The 19,220-nt window shown below is 39.6% G+C and overlaps 1 protein-coding gene across 3 annotated transcripts in view; it reads right to left on the bottom strand.

Moving 5' to 3' along the window:
- Positions 1 to 19,220, bottom strand: part of PDE4B (phosphodiesterase 4B) — a 376,436-nt gene that overhangs the window by 11,781 nt on the left and 345,435 nt on the right. For 2 of the 3 annotated variants that reach the window (XM_032771931.1, XM_032771932.2), the window contains one exon: positions 3,047 to 3,140. In XM_032771931.1, coding sequence (XP_032627822.1) covers positions 3,047 to 3,140 — 94 coding nt within the window. Of the gene's footprint in view, positions 1 to 3,046; positions 3,141 to 3,902; positions 4,350 to 19,220 lie in introns of those variants that run through there. The other variant, XM_032771933.2, reaches the window with a different exon arrangement.

Below are 19,220 nucleotides of genomic sequence, written 5' to 3'. Positions count from 1 at the left end.
CTGATTTTAAAATACTAAAAAGGTGCAGACAGATATTCTGTACCTTCAACACCACATATTATGGTTTCTAAGGACTGTTATAATTCCCACTCCCACTGAGTTTTTATTGTTTTCTATCAGTCCTACTTGTGGTCCCCTTTAAACCCTCCAGAACATGTGATCATCTGAGCGAATGACTGTCATCTCCTCTATGATACGATGATCACCCGCCAAAGGTTTAGCAATTTGTTCCACAGAGTGTCTGTTCCATGTGTTCTTAAAGGCAGTCTATGAGTATATATTGCTAGTAAAATTAGCTACTACTCAAAAGCTGTAAAATATACTTCAGGAAAAGTCCAAGTATCTGCGATGAGAATCACTTCTCTAGAAAGCAAATACAATATCAGGATCTGGTCCTGCAGCTCTCTCACATGAGTATTCCAACGGTGCAGGGTGAGCCCTTAATGTTTATTGTATGAAAGCCTGTCATTAGCTGTTATCACTAATCCTATAATTACCACTCACAAAAAAGAACCACTCTCATTTGGGATTGGAGTCATACTGAAGTTGAAAAAAAATTACTTAAAAAAAAATCACATTTTATAGTGTAGGTCTATATTTAGAACTTCTGCACACACAAAACGGCACAGAAACAGATGTTGCTGTTCCACAAGGCTATAATTCTCTGATGAGACGAGAAAGAAAGGGAGCAGCTATACAGTTTGTCACTGCAGAGGATGGCATACAGTGAAAAACCATTTTTTGGTTGCTACAAATCCATCTAGATAGGGCCAAGAGAGGGATAAGAATACTCTCCCTGCCTTCCCCCCTGCCAGTTTGGTCATTGATATGGATCCAAAACCTGCTGCCCTTACTCTGGCGGAATGCCCATTGACTAAATAAGGGCTTCAGGATTGGATCATTAGTGGCAAATTTGACCCAAAGAAAGACACAGTGAGTGGGGTATCGCCACACTCCCCAGAGAACTTACTCTACAGCACTTAGTGAAGTTGCACCTGTTTGAGCCAATAGTGAATTTGGCCCTCTGACTAATCAAGGCTACAATATATCACGCATCTTATTCATCCCATGAGCTGTATGTATGTGTTCCTTTGCGCATTCTGAGCATTACAAAACCATTTCCCTGTTTTATACAGGGAAGTGAAGAAGCAGCGTTTTGTTTTTTGGGAAGACACAAACAAGCAATCGCCATCCTAGAAGTACGGTTCATCTAGAAATCTAAGGACACACCTAGGTCCCTTTTTTTGCTAATTTAAAAATTAAAAAGTTATTTTTAAAATGAACAATCAAGCTATAATTCCTCCCAGTACGGAGGGCATGCACACAGCACTCTGCACCACATACGCCACTGATGCAGGATTGGTTTGGTGGCCCTACATTCCCTTGTGGACTCAAGTGAATATTACCATTATAGAATAAGTAGCAAGACATCTTCTGGAGTTGTGTTCCATGGGAATATCTGTGTTCTCTCCTAGTGACAAACAGTAAGCAGTAAGATCCTCACTTGCAAAAATCCATCAGGAAGAATCTGTAAATACCACTGATGAAAATAAGCCCACTATAATGCAGCATGTTGCACGCTCTCCAGCTTCAGAAGTAGATTGTTGGGATTTCAGCTAGCTGGTTCTGCTTTACTTTTGGCACTATATGATATTCTGGGTGTCCTGACAAGGCTGCTTGATAAAAGAGAGCCAACAGATTTCCGTAAAGTAGCTACAAACAATTATATTGATTATTAATAATGATGTGCTATGTCCAAAATAATGCCATATCTTGATCCAAGTGTAAGCATTTAACATAAGAACATAAGAATGGCCATACTGGGTCAGACCAAAGGTCCATCTAGCCCAGTATCCTGTCTCCCAACAGTGGCCAATGCCAGGTGCCCCACAGGGAGTGAACCTAACAGGTAATGATCAAGTGATCTCTCTCCTGCCATCCATCTCCATCCTCTGACAAACAGAGGCTAGGGACACCATTCCTTACCCAGCCTGGGTAATAACCATTAACGGACTTAACCTCCATGAATTTATCCAATTTTCTTTTAAATGCTGTTATAGTCTTAGCCTTCACAACCTCCTCAGGCAAGGAGTTCCACAGGTTGACTGTGCGTTGTGTGAAGAACTCCCTTTTATATGTTTTAAACCTGTTGCCTATTAATTTCATTTGGTGACCCCTAGTTCTTATATTTAACAGACATGGGGAATTGTTTTACAATATCTGGCAAGGAATATTAGTGTGTGTCAGATTATTTCTTCTCTTTAGGTGAAATTCACACCAATACAGAGGTTTCAAATAAGGTCTAATGCACCACTTAGTGTTAAGGGCTTAAGTGGGACCTAAGTGCTGCATCAGTATTTTGCTGAACTTCTGCTCTTTAAGAATACTTACAAATTCTAAAACTGAATGTGAAGCATTTACAGCAAATTACTTGTTGTGTAACAAATATAATGCAATCACATAGGGCCCAACCCTTTAAACACTTGATTCACGTCCACAACCCCAACAATTTCAACAGAACTACAAATGTGAGAAAGGTTATTCTTGGGTGTAAACATTTTCAGGATCAGTCCCAGCATTAGCAGTGGTAAATTCATAAATACATACCAAGTGGCATAGAAAATGACTATGACAAAGCTGTTTACTGTCTTGAGAGGGCAATCATGCAATTATATGACAAAAGACGTGCAAAGAAGGGAAGTATTCAGCAGTATGTGTGTGACCTTGTCCTTTACATAAGGTCAAAAGAAAACCATGCATAATGCTGCTAACAGTAAGTTCATGAAATCTTTTTGAAAACAGAAACATTTTGTTAGATTTAGAGGAAATTATTTATTTTGAGGAAATACTTATCCAAACATTGTTCTATTTTCCCCCATTATATATTTGAAATCTAGGCCATTTACCCAAAAAGAAAACATTTCAGCAATGTTTTGTACAGGATAACTATTTTAAAGAATGGGCACAAGTACAGGCTAGTGGCTAATTTATTTCCCATGAAATCTTATTCCCGTGGGATATGAAAGCTTGGTGTGAAATGTCTTACCCAGGAAAGTGTTTGAAATGTATTCAGACACTTGGTTCCCGGATCGGCTCATCTCTGAGAGGTGTGTCAGCTCCCGGTTTAGCATTCTCTTGAACTGTTGAAATAAAATAAATAAATAAAAAGCTGACATTTTTCTGAATGCCGTTCTACATTAATTTAACAGTAACTTCATTACACGCAAATCCACAAACAAGATATTGAAAGATAAACTGTGTAGATCTTTAGAACACAGTCAGCAACATATGGTTGATTTAGATAATATTCAGCACTGTCGGAATTGGCAGTTTCTTACTGTCATATTAAACTGACAATAATGAATTTCTAACAAAATGTGCACATCAGGTTTTGCGGATGAAGGAGAAGACTATGTTTTCTCAAAAATTGAAGTCCTCTACTGGTTGTCAATTCCACATCCTGCCTAAATTTTAAATACATATTTGCTCTGTTTTGCTAGATATTTGCAAAATAAAGGCAACTGCATACATTAGGAATGCATGACAGAGTAAAAATATCTTGTAAATCTAAAGAAGAAAACATGTATGCTTGGATATAGTATATTACAATGCAGGATTATAAACATGTTTTCATCCTAATATGTACAAAATGATATTCCTAATTTTCAAGTTAAACTATTTTTATAGCAATATTATTCTGTCCTCTGAAAGTGAATTATCAAAAAGAAAAAAAAACATGGCATGTATGTATGTTGCATTTACAGTACGTACAGGGATGTTATCTCTTACTATACTGTATATATAAATAACTTAAATAGCATATGATTTCTGTATTTTATATGCTAGATTTGCAATATATAACACAGTCATTTATAAATTGTCTTTCAAGATTCTTAACCCACCTTGATGTAACCCCAAGATACAGATAATAAATAGTTTGCTTCAGGCATTTTGGAAAACTCCACAACAGAATCAACAAATCCCTTATGAAGAATTCACAGGTCAGGTAGAGGAATTCCACAAGAACAAGGATGTCCCAGTTTTCCAGTCAATTAAAAGCTTAATATTCATAAAAGCCAAAAGACTTGAAAAAACATGGTATTTGCTAATCCAAGCCAAAGCCAAGCTCTGCATTCGATCTCTGCAGAAGAGCTGGATGTGGATTTATTTGCTGGCAGAACAGAATAATGAAATCAGGGATTGCACGAAGAAGCAAGAACTAATCCAAATGCATTCAGTTAGATGGCTTGAAGCACTTATGAATTATGAATCGTCCTGGCTGCTTAGCTGGCTGAAGGGGGTCCCCACTCCAGATTAGTCTGGTTCAGCTGCGCTATGCAGGGAAGAAACGATGGTTGTTTTTTGAGGGTTTTGCCAGCTATAGCCATACAGCCATGTTTTTCAAAAGGAAGATTAAAATGGAGGAAGCCCTGTGCATATTTAAATAAGTCAAAAGTAGGCAGCAGCCTCCTCATCTCAATCTCTGCATATGCTTTAAAATCCTCATCATTTCAGAGACAGATGATTTTCAGTGCAAATGTTCACATAGATATTTTTTAAAACAGGATTGCTAATTCCTTCCATAGTAACCCTGATTTTGATTTACATTTCAGATCTCTAGCAAGATAAAGGGAACTGGGAATGTTTTCTGATGATAAATTATCAATATCTATATATTTTACCTCTGTTACAACCATAAGCACATCCATAGACCTTAACCCTATAATATGTGTCTACAAAGCACAATTTAAAATTTCAATCAATTGCTTTGAATCGCTACATGAATGCATTCACAATCCCTTTTTATAGATTTAATCAGAATTTTCATTGACATTTAAGGTTGCAAAGCAATTAATTTATTAGAAAACAATCTGTTCTGTCAGGGAGAAGTCATAGGAAAACCGCAATTTACTGTGTATGTGATGTAAATCAGAGTAAGAAATCACTAGTGACTATAAAGATTCATACTGCTTTAGGATTTTATTGATGTCTATTGTCCGTATCATGTCACACAGGATTCCTAAAATAAAAGTGAAATTTTAGATTTGAAATTATTTCTGTTCTCTGACTGCTTTGAATAAGTGTTATCAGTGCTGATTGGGATGATGTCATGTGACTTTCTCCATGCGTGTTAGGGGACATACATAGAGGGGAAGCCTATTGCTGTAATGTAACCCTCTGCCCCCACCAATATACAAGCATACTTACAGGAGGAAAAAGAATATCACAGTAACATGGCAACAGTACCACATGATAATCTCCTTCCTTTACTGTGAGGCTTCCCTTCCAATTGTAATCAAGCACTGATAATAGCCGTGCTGCAAGAGTTCTAGCACTGTTAGAGAATTCTAACATTGTCTGAAAATTCTAGAACTGTTTGAGAATTCTAACACTGCTTAAGGAAAACAAAAGCTAGTTTCTAAAAGCTTTTAAAACACTGGCTTTAAAAAGAGAACCATGAGCAATTATACTATTTTGTGTGACATTTACAAGCCCAAAGAATCAAAATAACTGATTTTCCAGGTAACTGTTTTCAAACATCCACCTCTGGACTGCTAGACTGTGTTTTCGGTGAACACCACACTAAATAAGAATTTCCAATGGCTTCCAATGGTTATATTTAAGCCCCTGATGGATTTAGTGAAATATAAAGTATTGTTCATTCATCACACAGAAATATACTTAAATAAACTGAATTACTTTGTCATAATATGCCTATTTTCAGGGTACTACTCAGCAATCAAGTGGCACATACAGGGACGTCTTGCAATAGGTTTTGGTGCCCTGCTGGCCTATCCCACTGAAATTTGGTAATAAAAAAACAAAACATTTTTGTATGAAGTGTTGTTCTAGCCACGTCAGTCCCAAGATATCAGAGAGGCAAGGTGGGTGAGGTAATATCTTTTACTGGATCAACTTCTCTTGGTGAAAGAGACAACCTTGAGAGCTTACACACAGCTCTGACCTGAAGAAGAGCTCTGTGTAAAGCTTCTTTCTCTTACCAACAGAAGCTGGTCCAGTAAAAAACATTTTTTGAGCAGTTATGGCAAAGGCCTCTTGTGGAAAGTCCACAGAGTGGAGACTCCATTTTAATCAGGGCAGTCTACCCAATGCTGCCAAGCCAGGAGCCACAAGAGGCCTCTCGGTCACAGAAGCCCCACCCAGGCTGAAATGCCAGTGTGATGGATTGAGGTATGGAAGGGAGAATGAACAGCTTTGGGCTGCTGACAGAGATCTCTAGGGGTAGTTGTAGAATCAGGATGTGTCCCATGTTTATCGCAACTCTGCCTGGCACACATCACAGGTTTCCCTCTTTCTCTTTTAATACAGGAAACTTCCACCTATTATTCCACTAACTCCCTGTACTTCCTGCACACACACATACAAAGTCTGCACACCAAAGCTTGGGCTTTGCACCTACCCATAGGTCAGAACCTGCTCACAAAGCTTCTTTTCATCCTTTGCACACAAATAACCCCTGTTCCAAATGATCAAAACTTGAGCAAATGAAAGTGTGAAATCTGTTTTTAGTATTTTTCAGTTACTCAAGTCCAAGAGCTAACTGTTGCCATTTCCCTTTTAGCACGTAATGCCAGCATGGCAGAACTTTAGGCATTATTTGGTTGGACTCCTTACTCTCACCATCTGTGATGCTTTATCTCTAGACAATCTGTCCACATGTACCAATGTGTTTTCCAGACAGTAATGGGTTAGTTCATAAAATGTTCAACCACTTTAACTACTGAAGGTCAGATAATATATAATTGGTTTTAGACAGACAACCATTCCTGCAAATGTCCAAATCCTATTCTCCGTGGTGAATGAACAGCACCAAGGAACCCACTAATCAGAGTATAGCAAGAATCATCCACAATTGGGTGGGCTAGACGTGAAAGTAAAGGCACAGAAGATAGATCAGCTAACTGGCTACCACCCACAGCCAGATTATGTAGAGAAACAGATCAACACCCACAGAGCACAGGGTCTGAAAATGCCTGTTAGCAAGAAACATGTATTTTTCACTTTAAAAGTGACTGGAGGCAGGGGTATTGTCACATGGCTTTAGGCAACTTAATGTTGTGTGTCAGTGTCACTAGTCTCTGAAACATGATCGGTTCACTCAGGAATATGTCATAAGATCCCGGCAAGGGGGAGGTGTGAATGATGTTTGATGTGAAGGTCAGGAATCCCAGAGCTCTGGGCATGCTGGGGAATTACTTTCAATTACTAAATCTCCTTTAAGATTCGTGTCAGCTGAGAGAGGTTAAAGTCTCTTGATCCAAAATCAAGGAACTACCAAGCCAAAACTTGGGTTTTTTTTTTTAATAGTTATAAACAAAAAAATAAGGAATTAATGCACACTCGCCTATCTGTGTAATCACAATGAAAAGTAAAGCTCTCATAAAAGAGGAGATGAGTTCTAGCTCAGTGGTTGAAAACTACACATTGTCCATAATACAGGAAAGCACTTCAGCACATACTTAATTTTAAGCATGAAAGTAGTCCCACAGACTTCAAGCATAAGTTAAGCATGTTTTGAAGGATTTTACTGGATCAGGGCCTTTATCTATTCAAAAGAACCACCACAATCAGGTGATTGTAAAAATGATTTTCAAACAAAGTTGTGTCAACAGGATTTTATAGTATTTTGTACATATACAGAATTGTGCATTTCAGCTGAGGCACTTAAAGCACTATGCAGACATTAAAAAATGTAGCCTGACAGCACTGCTACCATAATGTAGAGAAGTACCAGGTATTATTATTCCCATTTTACAGATGGGAACTGAGACACAAAATGATTAAATGACTTGCCCATGGTCACACAGGATGTCTACAGTAGAGAAGGGATACAACCCAGATTTTTTGACTCTCATCTCTGAAATTTAACAAAACCATGCCTTTCCTCTGTTCACTCAGTAATAAGTAAACAAATTCCACCCTCTTCTTCAGGCTTATAATCAGCAACCTTTACATGACTGGTGAGCGGCACTGTAACACTGCTAAAAACACTACCATGACCAACTCCAGCCAATGGCAATTATCATCCTCGTTAAATAGAGGGGATTCTACATGCACTTTTAATGGTATCATTGCAATGTACTGTCTGAACATGGCTGGAATATGAATTTATTCATAGAATTTCCTCAATAATGTGACATACTTAAAAATGTACAGCCTGGTGAGGGATGAGGAGGACATTCAATAACACTTAAAAGCAATTACTACACATATAAACTGTTCGTTTTATGGGACTCTGGGTTTTTCTTGAGCGTCACTTGATGGCAAATGTTCCAGAGAGATTCTGTTTTATTGTATGCTATTTGTGTGCAGTACCAGTAAGGAGAATGCATGTTGTTCCCTCTGCACAGATCAATGAAAGATGTTATGTTAAAATCTCTGCAGTGGCTTGTCAGCTAAACCAATCTGACAGCAAAGGGTATAACTAATAGAATGTACAGAAGCAATGAGAAAATGCCATTTGGTTTGTGTACTGCATGTTTTGTACAGCAAATTACACATTTCAGAGAATCAGTGAATGAATTTAGAGTTAATGCTGCATCCCTGCAATCAATAATAATAATACTTTGCATTTATACAATGCCTCTCATCTAATCATCTCAATATATTTTACAGAGAAAGGCATTATTATCCCCATTTTACAGATGGGAACTGAGCCACGGAGAGGTGAAGTGACTTGGCCATGGTCACACAGGGAGTCAGTGGCAGAGTCAGGAATAAACCTTGAGTCTCCCTTTTCCATGCTCTGATCAGCATGCTCCCATGCTCCCATGCTCTGATCAGCAGATAGTGCAATTCAAGCATAGAGTTTAAAAAAGGAATACACATTATTTTAATAGAAGTAAAATAAGGAAGAAAAGCCTGCGGACCCCAAACAAACATAAAGAATGCCTGATCTTCTGAACAACAAACAGTATTCTGAAAATATCTGGAGAGTGATGAGAAAAAGCAATCAGGTTGTGTGGAGTTTTCCTGTAATGACTAGAAAAGTAATTTCAACCAAATTAGCTCAGCCAGACACTGAATCATTCCTTGATTGATACTGGAACCACTTCTGAAGTATTCACTGGGGCACTGGAGCCCCAGTTTCGTATCAGAGTCTCGCTCTCTTTTTTTTGTTGGTAATTCCTTTCATTATAATTCATTTAATACTCTTAGATGTTATTTTCACATATAGTGAGACACCTTTAGTTTTACTTTATCTAAGATGCAAATCTTTGCTTCATTCTTAGCCCTGTTAATGTTGACATGTTGCCTCTACGATAGGTGTGTGGTTTCCTTTCCTCTAAGGACAAGTTGGAAACTGCCCTAGGGAAATCTTTATGCAAGTGTACCAGGCCAAAAGCGCAAGGGGTGCCGGCTCTGGAAAGGCTGTGTAAGGGAACTTCACTTCATCATCCCCACGAGGGGAATAGCTACCAACGCTGGGAGTACAGCTCCCAGCGCTGGTGCACTGTCTACACTACCATTTTACAGCACTGAAACTTACCGCGGTCAGCGGTGGGGTGTGTGTGTTTTTTCACATCCCTGAGTGAGAAAGTTTCAGTGCTGTAAAGTGGCAGTATAGACAAGGCTGTAGTGTTCCAGCTCACAGGCTGTATTACTGAGCCGGGGAAGGGGGAAAAGGTGCACCTCCATAACATCTTCCTCCTGGTAAGTCAGCTGAACGAAATAATGCTCTGGCGTTCTATGGACGAAGTAAATTTCCTTCTCATGCCAGAAGGTTAAACAAAGACCTACCCCCAGATTCACACACCTCTTTTTTTGATTTTCTAACCCAGTGCTTCTTCTCAAGGTAACCCCATTATATATTATTACTGCTTTTCAGACAACCACATCATAAGTGTGCACAATGCATTACGGAAACAATAAAGACACAGGGCCAGATCCTCAGCTGGTGTAAATCAGCACAGCTCCTTTTTAGTCAATGAAGCGACACCAATTTGCTTCAAGCTACAATCTGGCCCAGTGGATCAAAAACTAAAAACATTTACAGACGTCAAAGGCAAGTACACGAAAAAAAGAACTGCTATGATATTGTAATGCCTTTGCTTGGAATGTGTACACAGAAAGTGGGTGCTCCCCACCCTTTGTCTTAATGAAACAGTTTAGTTGCAAACCTCCGGTGTCTAAAAACGTTTATAAACGGCATTGCCCTCGTGACCCAACCTTCTGACACAAATACCATCTTACATTCTTCACGTTGCCACTGTTTCTTAGAAGTCCTCAGAACAAAAGGTAGGAGAGAATTCTTACCTGCAAGGATATCATTAGTGTGTGTATGGTTTCTCCTTGTTTCCTCTCCTCTCTCCCCGCCCCCCTCGTCCCCCAGCCCAGCCGATAAATGCAACAGGGCCAAGTCATGATCAACTTAATCATGCTTCTAACCCCAGGGGTCAGCAACCTTTCAGAAGTGCTGTGCTGAGTCTTCATTTATTCAACTCTAATTTAAGGTTTCAAATGCCAGTAATACATTTTAACGTTTTTAGAAGGTCTCTTTTTATAAGTCTATAATATATAACTAAACTAATGTTGTATGTAAAGTAAATAAGGTTTTTAAAATGTTTAAGAAGCTTCATTTAAAATTAAATTAAAATGCAGAGCCCCCCGGACTGGTGGCCAGGACCTGGGCAGTGTGAGTGCCACTGAAAATCAGCTCGCGAGCTGCCTTCGGCACACGTGCCATAGGTTGCCTACCCCTGTTCTAACCACTTCTGGTATCAAGGCACAATTCATTCCTGGTGTAATTCCATTCATTTCTATTTTACCTGGGAAGAATTTGACACTAGATATTTAAAATCTAGCAGGTTACACAGAAATTTACCAGTGTAATAGGAATTAAGGCCCAATTCTGAAAACATTTATACACACAAGGGAAATGACTCCTCAGATGTATAAGTATTTGCAGGATCAGGCCACAGGGGCACGTATCCGTGTGCACTTTGAACATTCAGTTATGGTGTTCAGGGCCGGCTTTAGGAAGTGCAGGGCTCAATTTGAACAGTTTTGACGGGGCCCCGGCAGGGATGCCTTAAAAAAAAACAACCCACACATGTAAAAAAACATGGGGCTTATACTCACCAGGTAGTGCTCCGAGTCTTCAGCAGCACATCGGCAGTGGGTCCTTCACTCACTCCAGGTCTTCAGCGGCACTGAAGGACCCCCTGCCGAAGACCCAGAGCAAGCGAAGGACCTGCCATCGAAGTGCTGCTGAAGACCCGGAGCGCCGCCAGGTGAGTAAAAATTAAAAAGGCGCCTCTAGCCAGGGAAGGGATTTTCACTTCTTAGGAGCGGGGCCCGATTTGGGGGAATTGGTGGAACAGGCCTAAAGCCGGCCCTGACGGTGTTTGTGGCAGGCGTGTGCTATAGCAGATTTTTTAAGTTAGATAAACCAGTATTTGAAACCACAACAGATATTAACGAACACTTGGTCTCCTCTTCCAGACCGGGTATTTAAATCTCATAGGTGTCTAATCTTAAGCAGTGTTTTTGCCCGAGGGAGAGCTGAATGAGGATTTCAGGATACTGTCCCAACTGTCAACATGAAAGCAAAACTCCCAAGAGTACCAGATGAGACAAAATGTGGGTTGGTAATTCTCACAATGGGCAGAAAAGCAGGTAACTACTAGTACATGATTTTCCTTTCTTTCTTTTTTTAACGAGTTATTATATAAAAGGTAATTTCCTATTATTCTGGCTCCCCTCAAACCTATATGAACTTTGAAGCACTGTTCATTTTGGCCTATTTTGAGTCTGCCAAGCCAATACTCCTAGAAAGAAGTTCTTTCTTCAGTCTGAGGAATAACAAAATTTTATCTTCAGTTTTCCTCATATTTCATCATTTACAGAATGGATTTAATCAGAAAAGATTAGTTTGCAACTGTTCCTGTTACTTCAAAATTTCAGTTTGTGTATTTTCTTTTCTTCTGTACTCTCACTAAGAGTGATGAGAAGCTGATTTTAAATATAAATTTAACAGTAAAAATAATAAAGCTTTTTCAATTAATTTGGTGAATCAGTTCAAAAGAAGAGAGCTTTTGATACGTAATTTCCATTATTTTAGTGGCTAGAGTCAGTAAACATATTATATTCAGCCTTCAGTCTTTTTTTCATTTCAGTGCTTTTGCAACTCTTTCTTTCCTCCCCGCCCCAATCAAGTTATGATGTGCTAGAAGCTACTTTTAACAAGATGCAAAACATTGAGGATTTTTGTTTTCTCTTTTGTTTATTTTTTAATCATAAACAAACATTGAGCCATGAAATTTCTCATTTTATGTCAAGAGAACACTGCTTTATCCTTCGTACATTCAAGCAAATACTTAAAAAAGAATAATCTCATGGCAGGCTTGTTTACACAATTTTATTATGACAATTTGAAAATACATAATTTCAAAGCACAACTCCTAAAGAAAAAGTTGCTATAAATCAGTTATGTTAAGTGACTCCTCCCTTAAAGTAATAACATCACGCTGATCTAGATAAGACTAATATTAATGTTTTACTGGTAAAATTTGCTGTTCCCTTTAAAGAATCAGAACCATGAAGTGTGTGGGTATTTCTAGCTCATTTCCAGATAATTGAAAATGAAAATATGCAAACACATAATAAAAAAAGCTGGAACACTGCAAGAATCAGAACCTGCCTTGAAGGAAGAAAGAAAGATAGAGAGAGAGAGAGATTCTAGATCATTTCCAGATAATTGAAAGCTGAAATATGCAAACGCATAATAACAGGGTTAGAACAAGATCCTGCATAGTGGATGTACTATGAATTATCATTGCTTAGAAGAGAGTCTGAATTTCCCTATTCACATGCAAAGCTTGGGGCTCATGTTACTCACCTCACGAGAATTGGGTGGGTCTAACGGAAAAAAAAACTCTATCAACTGATGTTGACGAAAAAGTAAGGTCATGGCGAAACCACCATTTTGACTTCCCTGAAAATAAATGTGTCATGTATTTATAAGGTGCACATGCATGAGACTTTGCTGGCACATTAAGAAAGTACATGCCATTCCCGCAGGGCTAAATCTGCTTAAAGGCTTCCTCCAGTTGAAGACAAGTCCTATAAAACATCTACTGCCTATGAATACGAATGGCAGATGCATTCTGTCAGTGCTTTCATAGCTGATTGGTATCATATAGGATTTTTTTGGACTATTAGCATGTCTTTTGATTAGCATAAAAGCAAAAGCATTGATAAGATTTATAAGTTCATTCTATGTATCATTAGAAGGAATACACTGAATATTTGTACAGATAAAACACAATGTTAATATAGCACAACATGTCTGATTATAAACTTCAGTTTTATTTGGGTGGATATTCGGGTCAGTTTCTGTTTCATCTGAATCATTCTGCCCTTCCCTATCTGTAAAAACACTGGTTTCAGGATAATGAATAGAAACAACTACAGCTTGCTTCAGCATGTTAGTTTAGTGCTTTGTATTGGTTACCTGACTCACTAACTTACCACAGAAACCTTTGACAGGATGTCTGACGCCAAAATTATTTATCTACCAAAATCTGCTGGGGCCTGATTTCTCAGCAAGACAAGAGTCCAACAAAAATCCCTAATGATAGCTCAAATGAAGATTACTATCTATTGTGTTATCTATAGCATCCATCCATGGTAAGTGCTTCTTACCATGTAAAAGAAAACACAGAACACAACTGAGCACTTCTCAGTAGAATGGGTGTTTTAAAAGAACATATTTGACATGGTCATGTGTTCTAACCAAAAGCATGACCCTGCACCCACTGAAGTTAATAGCAAAATTCATCCTGACTTTAGTGGCAACAAAATTAGGCCAAAAATTAATAGCACTTCTCCTAGGAAAACTGGTTGTCCACAATTTGGAGGGAATTAATTATAGTTGTCTAACCTAACTCCAATGTGATAAGTTTAGATTAAAATTATAAATGGGAGAAGTCCTTTTTTTTAACTATAGACTAAACATCTTGCTTTCCAAAGGCATTTTTAGAGTTCCACAGGTGTGAAGTGTTTTCTGAAATTAACTGGAAGCTTAGCTCAGAAAATGAAAAACAAAGATCAGGAAACAAAAGAAAGATCAGTACCAGACTGAACTGAATGACAGGAAGCAACAGCAAAATATAATTAGATGACTAAAGCAAGCAGACTACAGGCATAAAATGTCTTAATTAAAGAAAGGCCTGATACAACTAACAATATCTATGGCCTTGAGAGAAACCAATGCTCCAGAAGGCAGAAGGTCTTATACCAAAATGTCTGATCAGTCATACCTATGAGAGCCACACTGAGAAAGCCACTTGTGCCAAAGGAAGCTGACCAAGTTAGTAGGAAGAGCCCACGATAGAAACCGCAAACCAAATAACCACCCCCGCTCTTTATTAGCTATTTATGAAGCTGCCCATATGGAGAGGATGGTGCATGCTAGTGAATTCCCTGCCTCCCACACCGCACTACTCTCAAAACTCAGGACCTTCAATCCCTAAGCCTGCAGCGGTGAAAATGGAATATAGTCTTAACGCTTGATTGCCAGAGTGTTCTCGGCCTCCCTCAGTCTCCAATTAACAGATGTATTCAGGCTACATGGCTCTTTTTGTTGTCTCATTAAACAATGCATTTAGACAGTAAGGGGCTTAAAGCTTTTTTCCAGTCATTCCCAAGAGCTGGACTGGGGAGAACGACACTTATCTTTTAGGTGATTTTGTCTCAGTTGGATCCTACATCTTTAGAAAGAAGACTAAGAGGCAAGTGTGTTTATCATTTAACAAAGGGAGTGTGAGAATGAGAAAGCTACTGTTGTGAAATGTATATACCTAGCATTTAAATTAAATTGAAATCTGTGATTCATATCCTGAAGTCTTTATTTAAGCAACTTCACAGGGCTTTCATAAGGTAGGAAAACTAGCTCTGGGAAATTAAAATAATTCTGAGCCCTGAAATGGCTTTTCCTAGATGTGCATAATGAGAAAAACTGGCAACTCTTAAACAGCAAAAGTCTGTTTGCTTTATAAGATGAGGCATAAAGTGCAAATAAAGCCCAGTAAGACATGGCTTTGTATCTCTTAAAATACTGTATGAAAAACAGTGGCAGCTGGTCCTCCCAAAATGAAAATGCACCTAATGCAGCCATCTAAAAACATATGGAATGTACTAATGATTGTAAATACATTGTAATGAAAAATCATTCTAACACAGAACTAGGCAAATAATTTGCGGAATATCTGTGCGTGCAGTATTTGCCCAGCTGTGCTACAATGGGTTGTTTTTTTTTTTAAAACTTACAGCGGAGGCCCTCTCTAAGGCATTCTATTTGAGCGTGCCTCCCAAACTGCCTCATTTTCCTTTTGATAACCCAACACTACTGTGTTTCATGTATGCCCTACTGAGAGCTAGCTTGGGGCTTCCATGTGAGAAGGGAACCCAACGGACAGAACATGTGTGAAGAGTTGGCATTGATTGGTGGTATGTTTGTGAATGTGATGAGAAATGAAATTCCTTCTAACACTGCTAAATTCCATGTTTGGCATCACAATGAGCTCAAACAAAGAGCCCCAAAAGGTATACAATACCAAAAAGAGTATCAACATTACCACCAACAGGAGAGGGAGACAGAGGGAGAGGAGGAATACTGGTGAAAGATTCCTACTTGAAACAAAGAACAAACCCCTAAATACTATTAAGTTTCCCAAATGTTTCTCTCTTTCTTAAAATGTTCATTTTGCTTCTTTTCCCCCTCATTTTTCTGAGCACTATCACTGTCTTGCTGGTTTTACACAGGCAAACTGAAATGGCAGTTTTGATAAGAGTTTAGAGGGGCCTGTCTCTCTCACCCGTACTGGGCAAGCCAGGAGTACCTCCACTGAAGCCAATTGACTTACACCAGTATAAAATTGGTGTGAGACCAGAATCAGGGCTTAGAGCCTGGGCCCAAGTTGGACCAGGAACTGAACTTCTCCAAAGATCAAAGATCCCACCTTTTCTAAAGGAAAAAGAACTACCAATCACAGCCCCCGCAAACCAAAGGTTTTGCTCTAAGAAATTACACAAATCCTTACTGATTCTGTTCCATGTACAGTTACCTCACTTCATTCCCATTCAGGCAAGGCCTCTCGCCTTTTAACAATTATTCACTTTTTAGCCCGGCCCTCAAATAATTATTCACCTTTTGAACCTGCCCTTGAGCAATTATCTGCTTAAGATACACCCTAAACCAGCATGACTGAAATGTCTGGAGAATGAAGAAGTTCAAAATGGTCAAGCCACCACAAAAGGTCAAACCTAATGGGCAGTGGGGAATCATACCAACAAAAGAGGTCTCCTGGGGATTGAAGGTGTTGTTTGGAAACTGGCTAGGCTCTAGTGCTGGCAAGGCCAAAGCATCAGATTGTCAAATTTACACGCGGAGTATTAAATACGTACAATTGTTCCTCTAGACTGTTAACACTGTATTTGTGAGGCAGAATAATCAACTTTCATTATAATTATTCATTTCAGAGAACAAAGGAGCAAGGGAAGAGGATTTCAGGGTATGGACAGGGCTGGATTAATTCTCCTGTGAGCCTGGGGCTATTCGATTTTGTAGGGCCCCTGAATACAAGTCTTTTTCCCGGGAGGCAGTTTGGTGCAGGAGGGGGCTGGGGCAGAGGATTGGGGTGCAGAAGGGGGTGGGGAGTCTGGGAGGGAGTTTGGGTGCAGGAGGGGGATTCTGATCTGGCGTGGGGGCTTGGGGTGGAGGAAGGAGTTCGAGGTGCAGGCTCTCGGATGGAGTTTGGGTGCAGGAGGGGGATTCTCATCTGGGGTAGGGGGTTGGGGTGGAGGAAGGAGTGCGAGGTGCAGGCTCTGGGATGGAGTTTGGGTGCAGGAGGAGATTCTGACCTGGGATAGGGGGCTGGGGTAAAGAAGAGGGTGTGAGGTGCAGGCTCTGGCCGGGAGGCGCTTACCACAGGCTGCTCCCAGCTGGCAGCACAGCAGGGCTCAGGCAGACTGCCTGCCTGCCAGCCATAGCCCCATGCTGCTCCCGGAAGTGGCTGGCTCCTAGCAGGTCTCTGTGGCCCCAGGGTGGGAGGGGGACAGCGTGTTCCGTGCGCTGCCTGTGCCCACAAGTGCCATCCCTGTAGCTCCCATTGACTGGTTTCCAGCACACAAACACACATACACAGGTTTGGGTCAATTGCAGTTTTCTTTCAATAATTTCTGAAATGTTTTGTTTTGGTTTTGACCATTTTTTTTAAACTCTAAGTAGCTTAATTTTTTAAATGAAAACTTGTTATGAATCAGAAAACCAGATTTTTTTCTTTTGAAAATGTCAAAATATTTTGTTTTCACAATTTCAAAACTTTTTTTAGTTGAAAAAATTCATTGAAAATGATCCATTCTCATGGGGAAAAAATCCATTTGGACAAATCAGCATTTTCTGACCAAAAAAAAAAGGTTTGTTGAAAAATTCCCAACCAATTCTAGTCCCTGCCCTGCTCTGGCTGGATCCTGGATCCAATACTCTCAAATCTTGGATTGTTCAAAATCTGGATCTCAGGTGTAATGTTTGTAATTTGCACTATTATCTTCAGAAAATGCAGTGCCTGTACTAGATCAAGTATCAAAGGGGTAGCCGTGTTAGTCTGGATCTGTAAAAGCAGCAGAGAATCCTGTGGCACCTTATAGACTAACAGACGTTTTGGAGTACTAGATCAAGGCATTCTTTCTAAACCTGAATCAGTAGACTGAAGTTCAAACCTACATCAAAAGAATAATCCTCACCCTCAGGTGTAAACAGCCTCTATCACATTTTGGATCAAGCATAATGATTTAACAACTAGGCTAATTCCAAAAACTGTAAATTCAAGAATCATCTAACAGCATTAGGGTATGTTTGCATCATCTTTACAAGGGCGCCAAGCATTTCAGAATGCATTTAAGATCTTTAATGATAATTACAATACACTTCTAATGGCTGTTGAAGATCAGCTAACTTGCACTTCATGAGTTCTCCCAAACGCTTAGTTACTGTCTTTGTTTCCGTAATGACGGTCGCTGAACAGCTGCAGCCGATAGAGGGGAATACCAAATAACCCATCAGGAACTGATGTGCGGAATTCCATGAATCATACCTACTTAACTCTGCTTATAAAAACAAAAGACATGGAAGTCTCTTTGTCTTGCTAACTGTTGCTTAACTTTACAAGCCTTTCTTTGTAAGCCAATTGGCTATTTGAAAGCATATTAAACAAAGGAAATTACAGTAAAGTAACCAAAAGACTAAACAATTTGGCACCAGTTAAGGGAAACATCACGTACGAAGTGGGCAAGATTGAGTGCGGGCAGACTCACAAAACAAATGCAAATGTGGAAGCTGTGCAGCAAGGCACATAGACCCTTGGCATGCTGCCCTGAGCAATGTTAAACTGCTTGATGTGGACTGCCAGAGTTTACATTAGTGCCCTCAGATTTATTTAGCCACTGTCTCCTGGCAGTTAGGTGTGGGCTTGCTGGTCTCTCTCGGTTTGGTTTGTTTTTTGTTTAATTGGAACAGCCTTTGAAATAGTGGTGAAGTGGAGGAGTCATGTTTATGCCAGGGGTTCTCTTGCAAAATAACAAAGACAATGGCTTGGTGAGCAGTCTCGCTAGCAAATACCTATGTATACAGTGATGGTCAAAAATGTTATCTGCCTGGAGGATTTAATTCTGCTCCTTACGCACACGTCTCCTGGAGACGACTTTAACAGCTGACATTTCTAAATCCAGGTAAGACAAATTGCAAGGAGTTATATTACAGTATGTCTAGCAGCACTGAGCCATATTGTCAATGTTAAGGCTTCCTTAACTTCCATCACATTACAGGTATTACTAAGTTTCAAAGCCAGTGTGTCAACAAGGAAGACCCGGTGATGTTACCAAAGTAGGTATATACAAAATTCAAACTGTTTCTGCAAATAATGAATTACATTATTCATAGGGCTCGCTGGGAACTTTTGGATTAAATGTTTTTTGTCGGAAAATGCCCAGTTGTCAAAACGGAAACTTTTCATGGAAACATATTGGATCCAGCAATACTTTCACTGGGAAGATCTCTCAGGTGCAGGGTGGAATTTCTGGCCTAGAGCAGCGTGAGGATAGCCAACATCCAAATGGTGATGGCAATTCAATCACCTGGGTGTGGTAGATAGGCTCAAGTCCCTGCTCTCCCTGATTCAGACTAGGGACTAGAAACT

The sequence above is a fragment of the Chelonoidis abingdonii genome, chromosome 7 (assembly GCF_003597395.2).
Source record: "Chelonoidis abingdonii isolate Lonesome George chromosome 7, CheloAbing_2.0, whole genome shotgun sequence".
Taxonomy (NCBI): Eukaryota; Metazoa; Chordata; order Testudines; family Testudinidae; genus Chelonoidis; species Chelonoidis abingdonii.
Note: the sequence above shows the minus strand (reverse complement) of the source record. Positions and strands in the feature narration are given on the sequence as shown.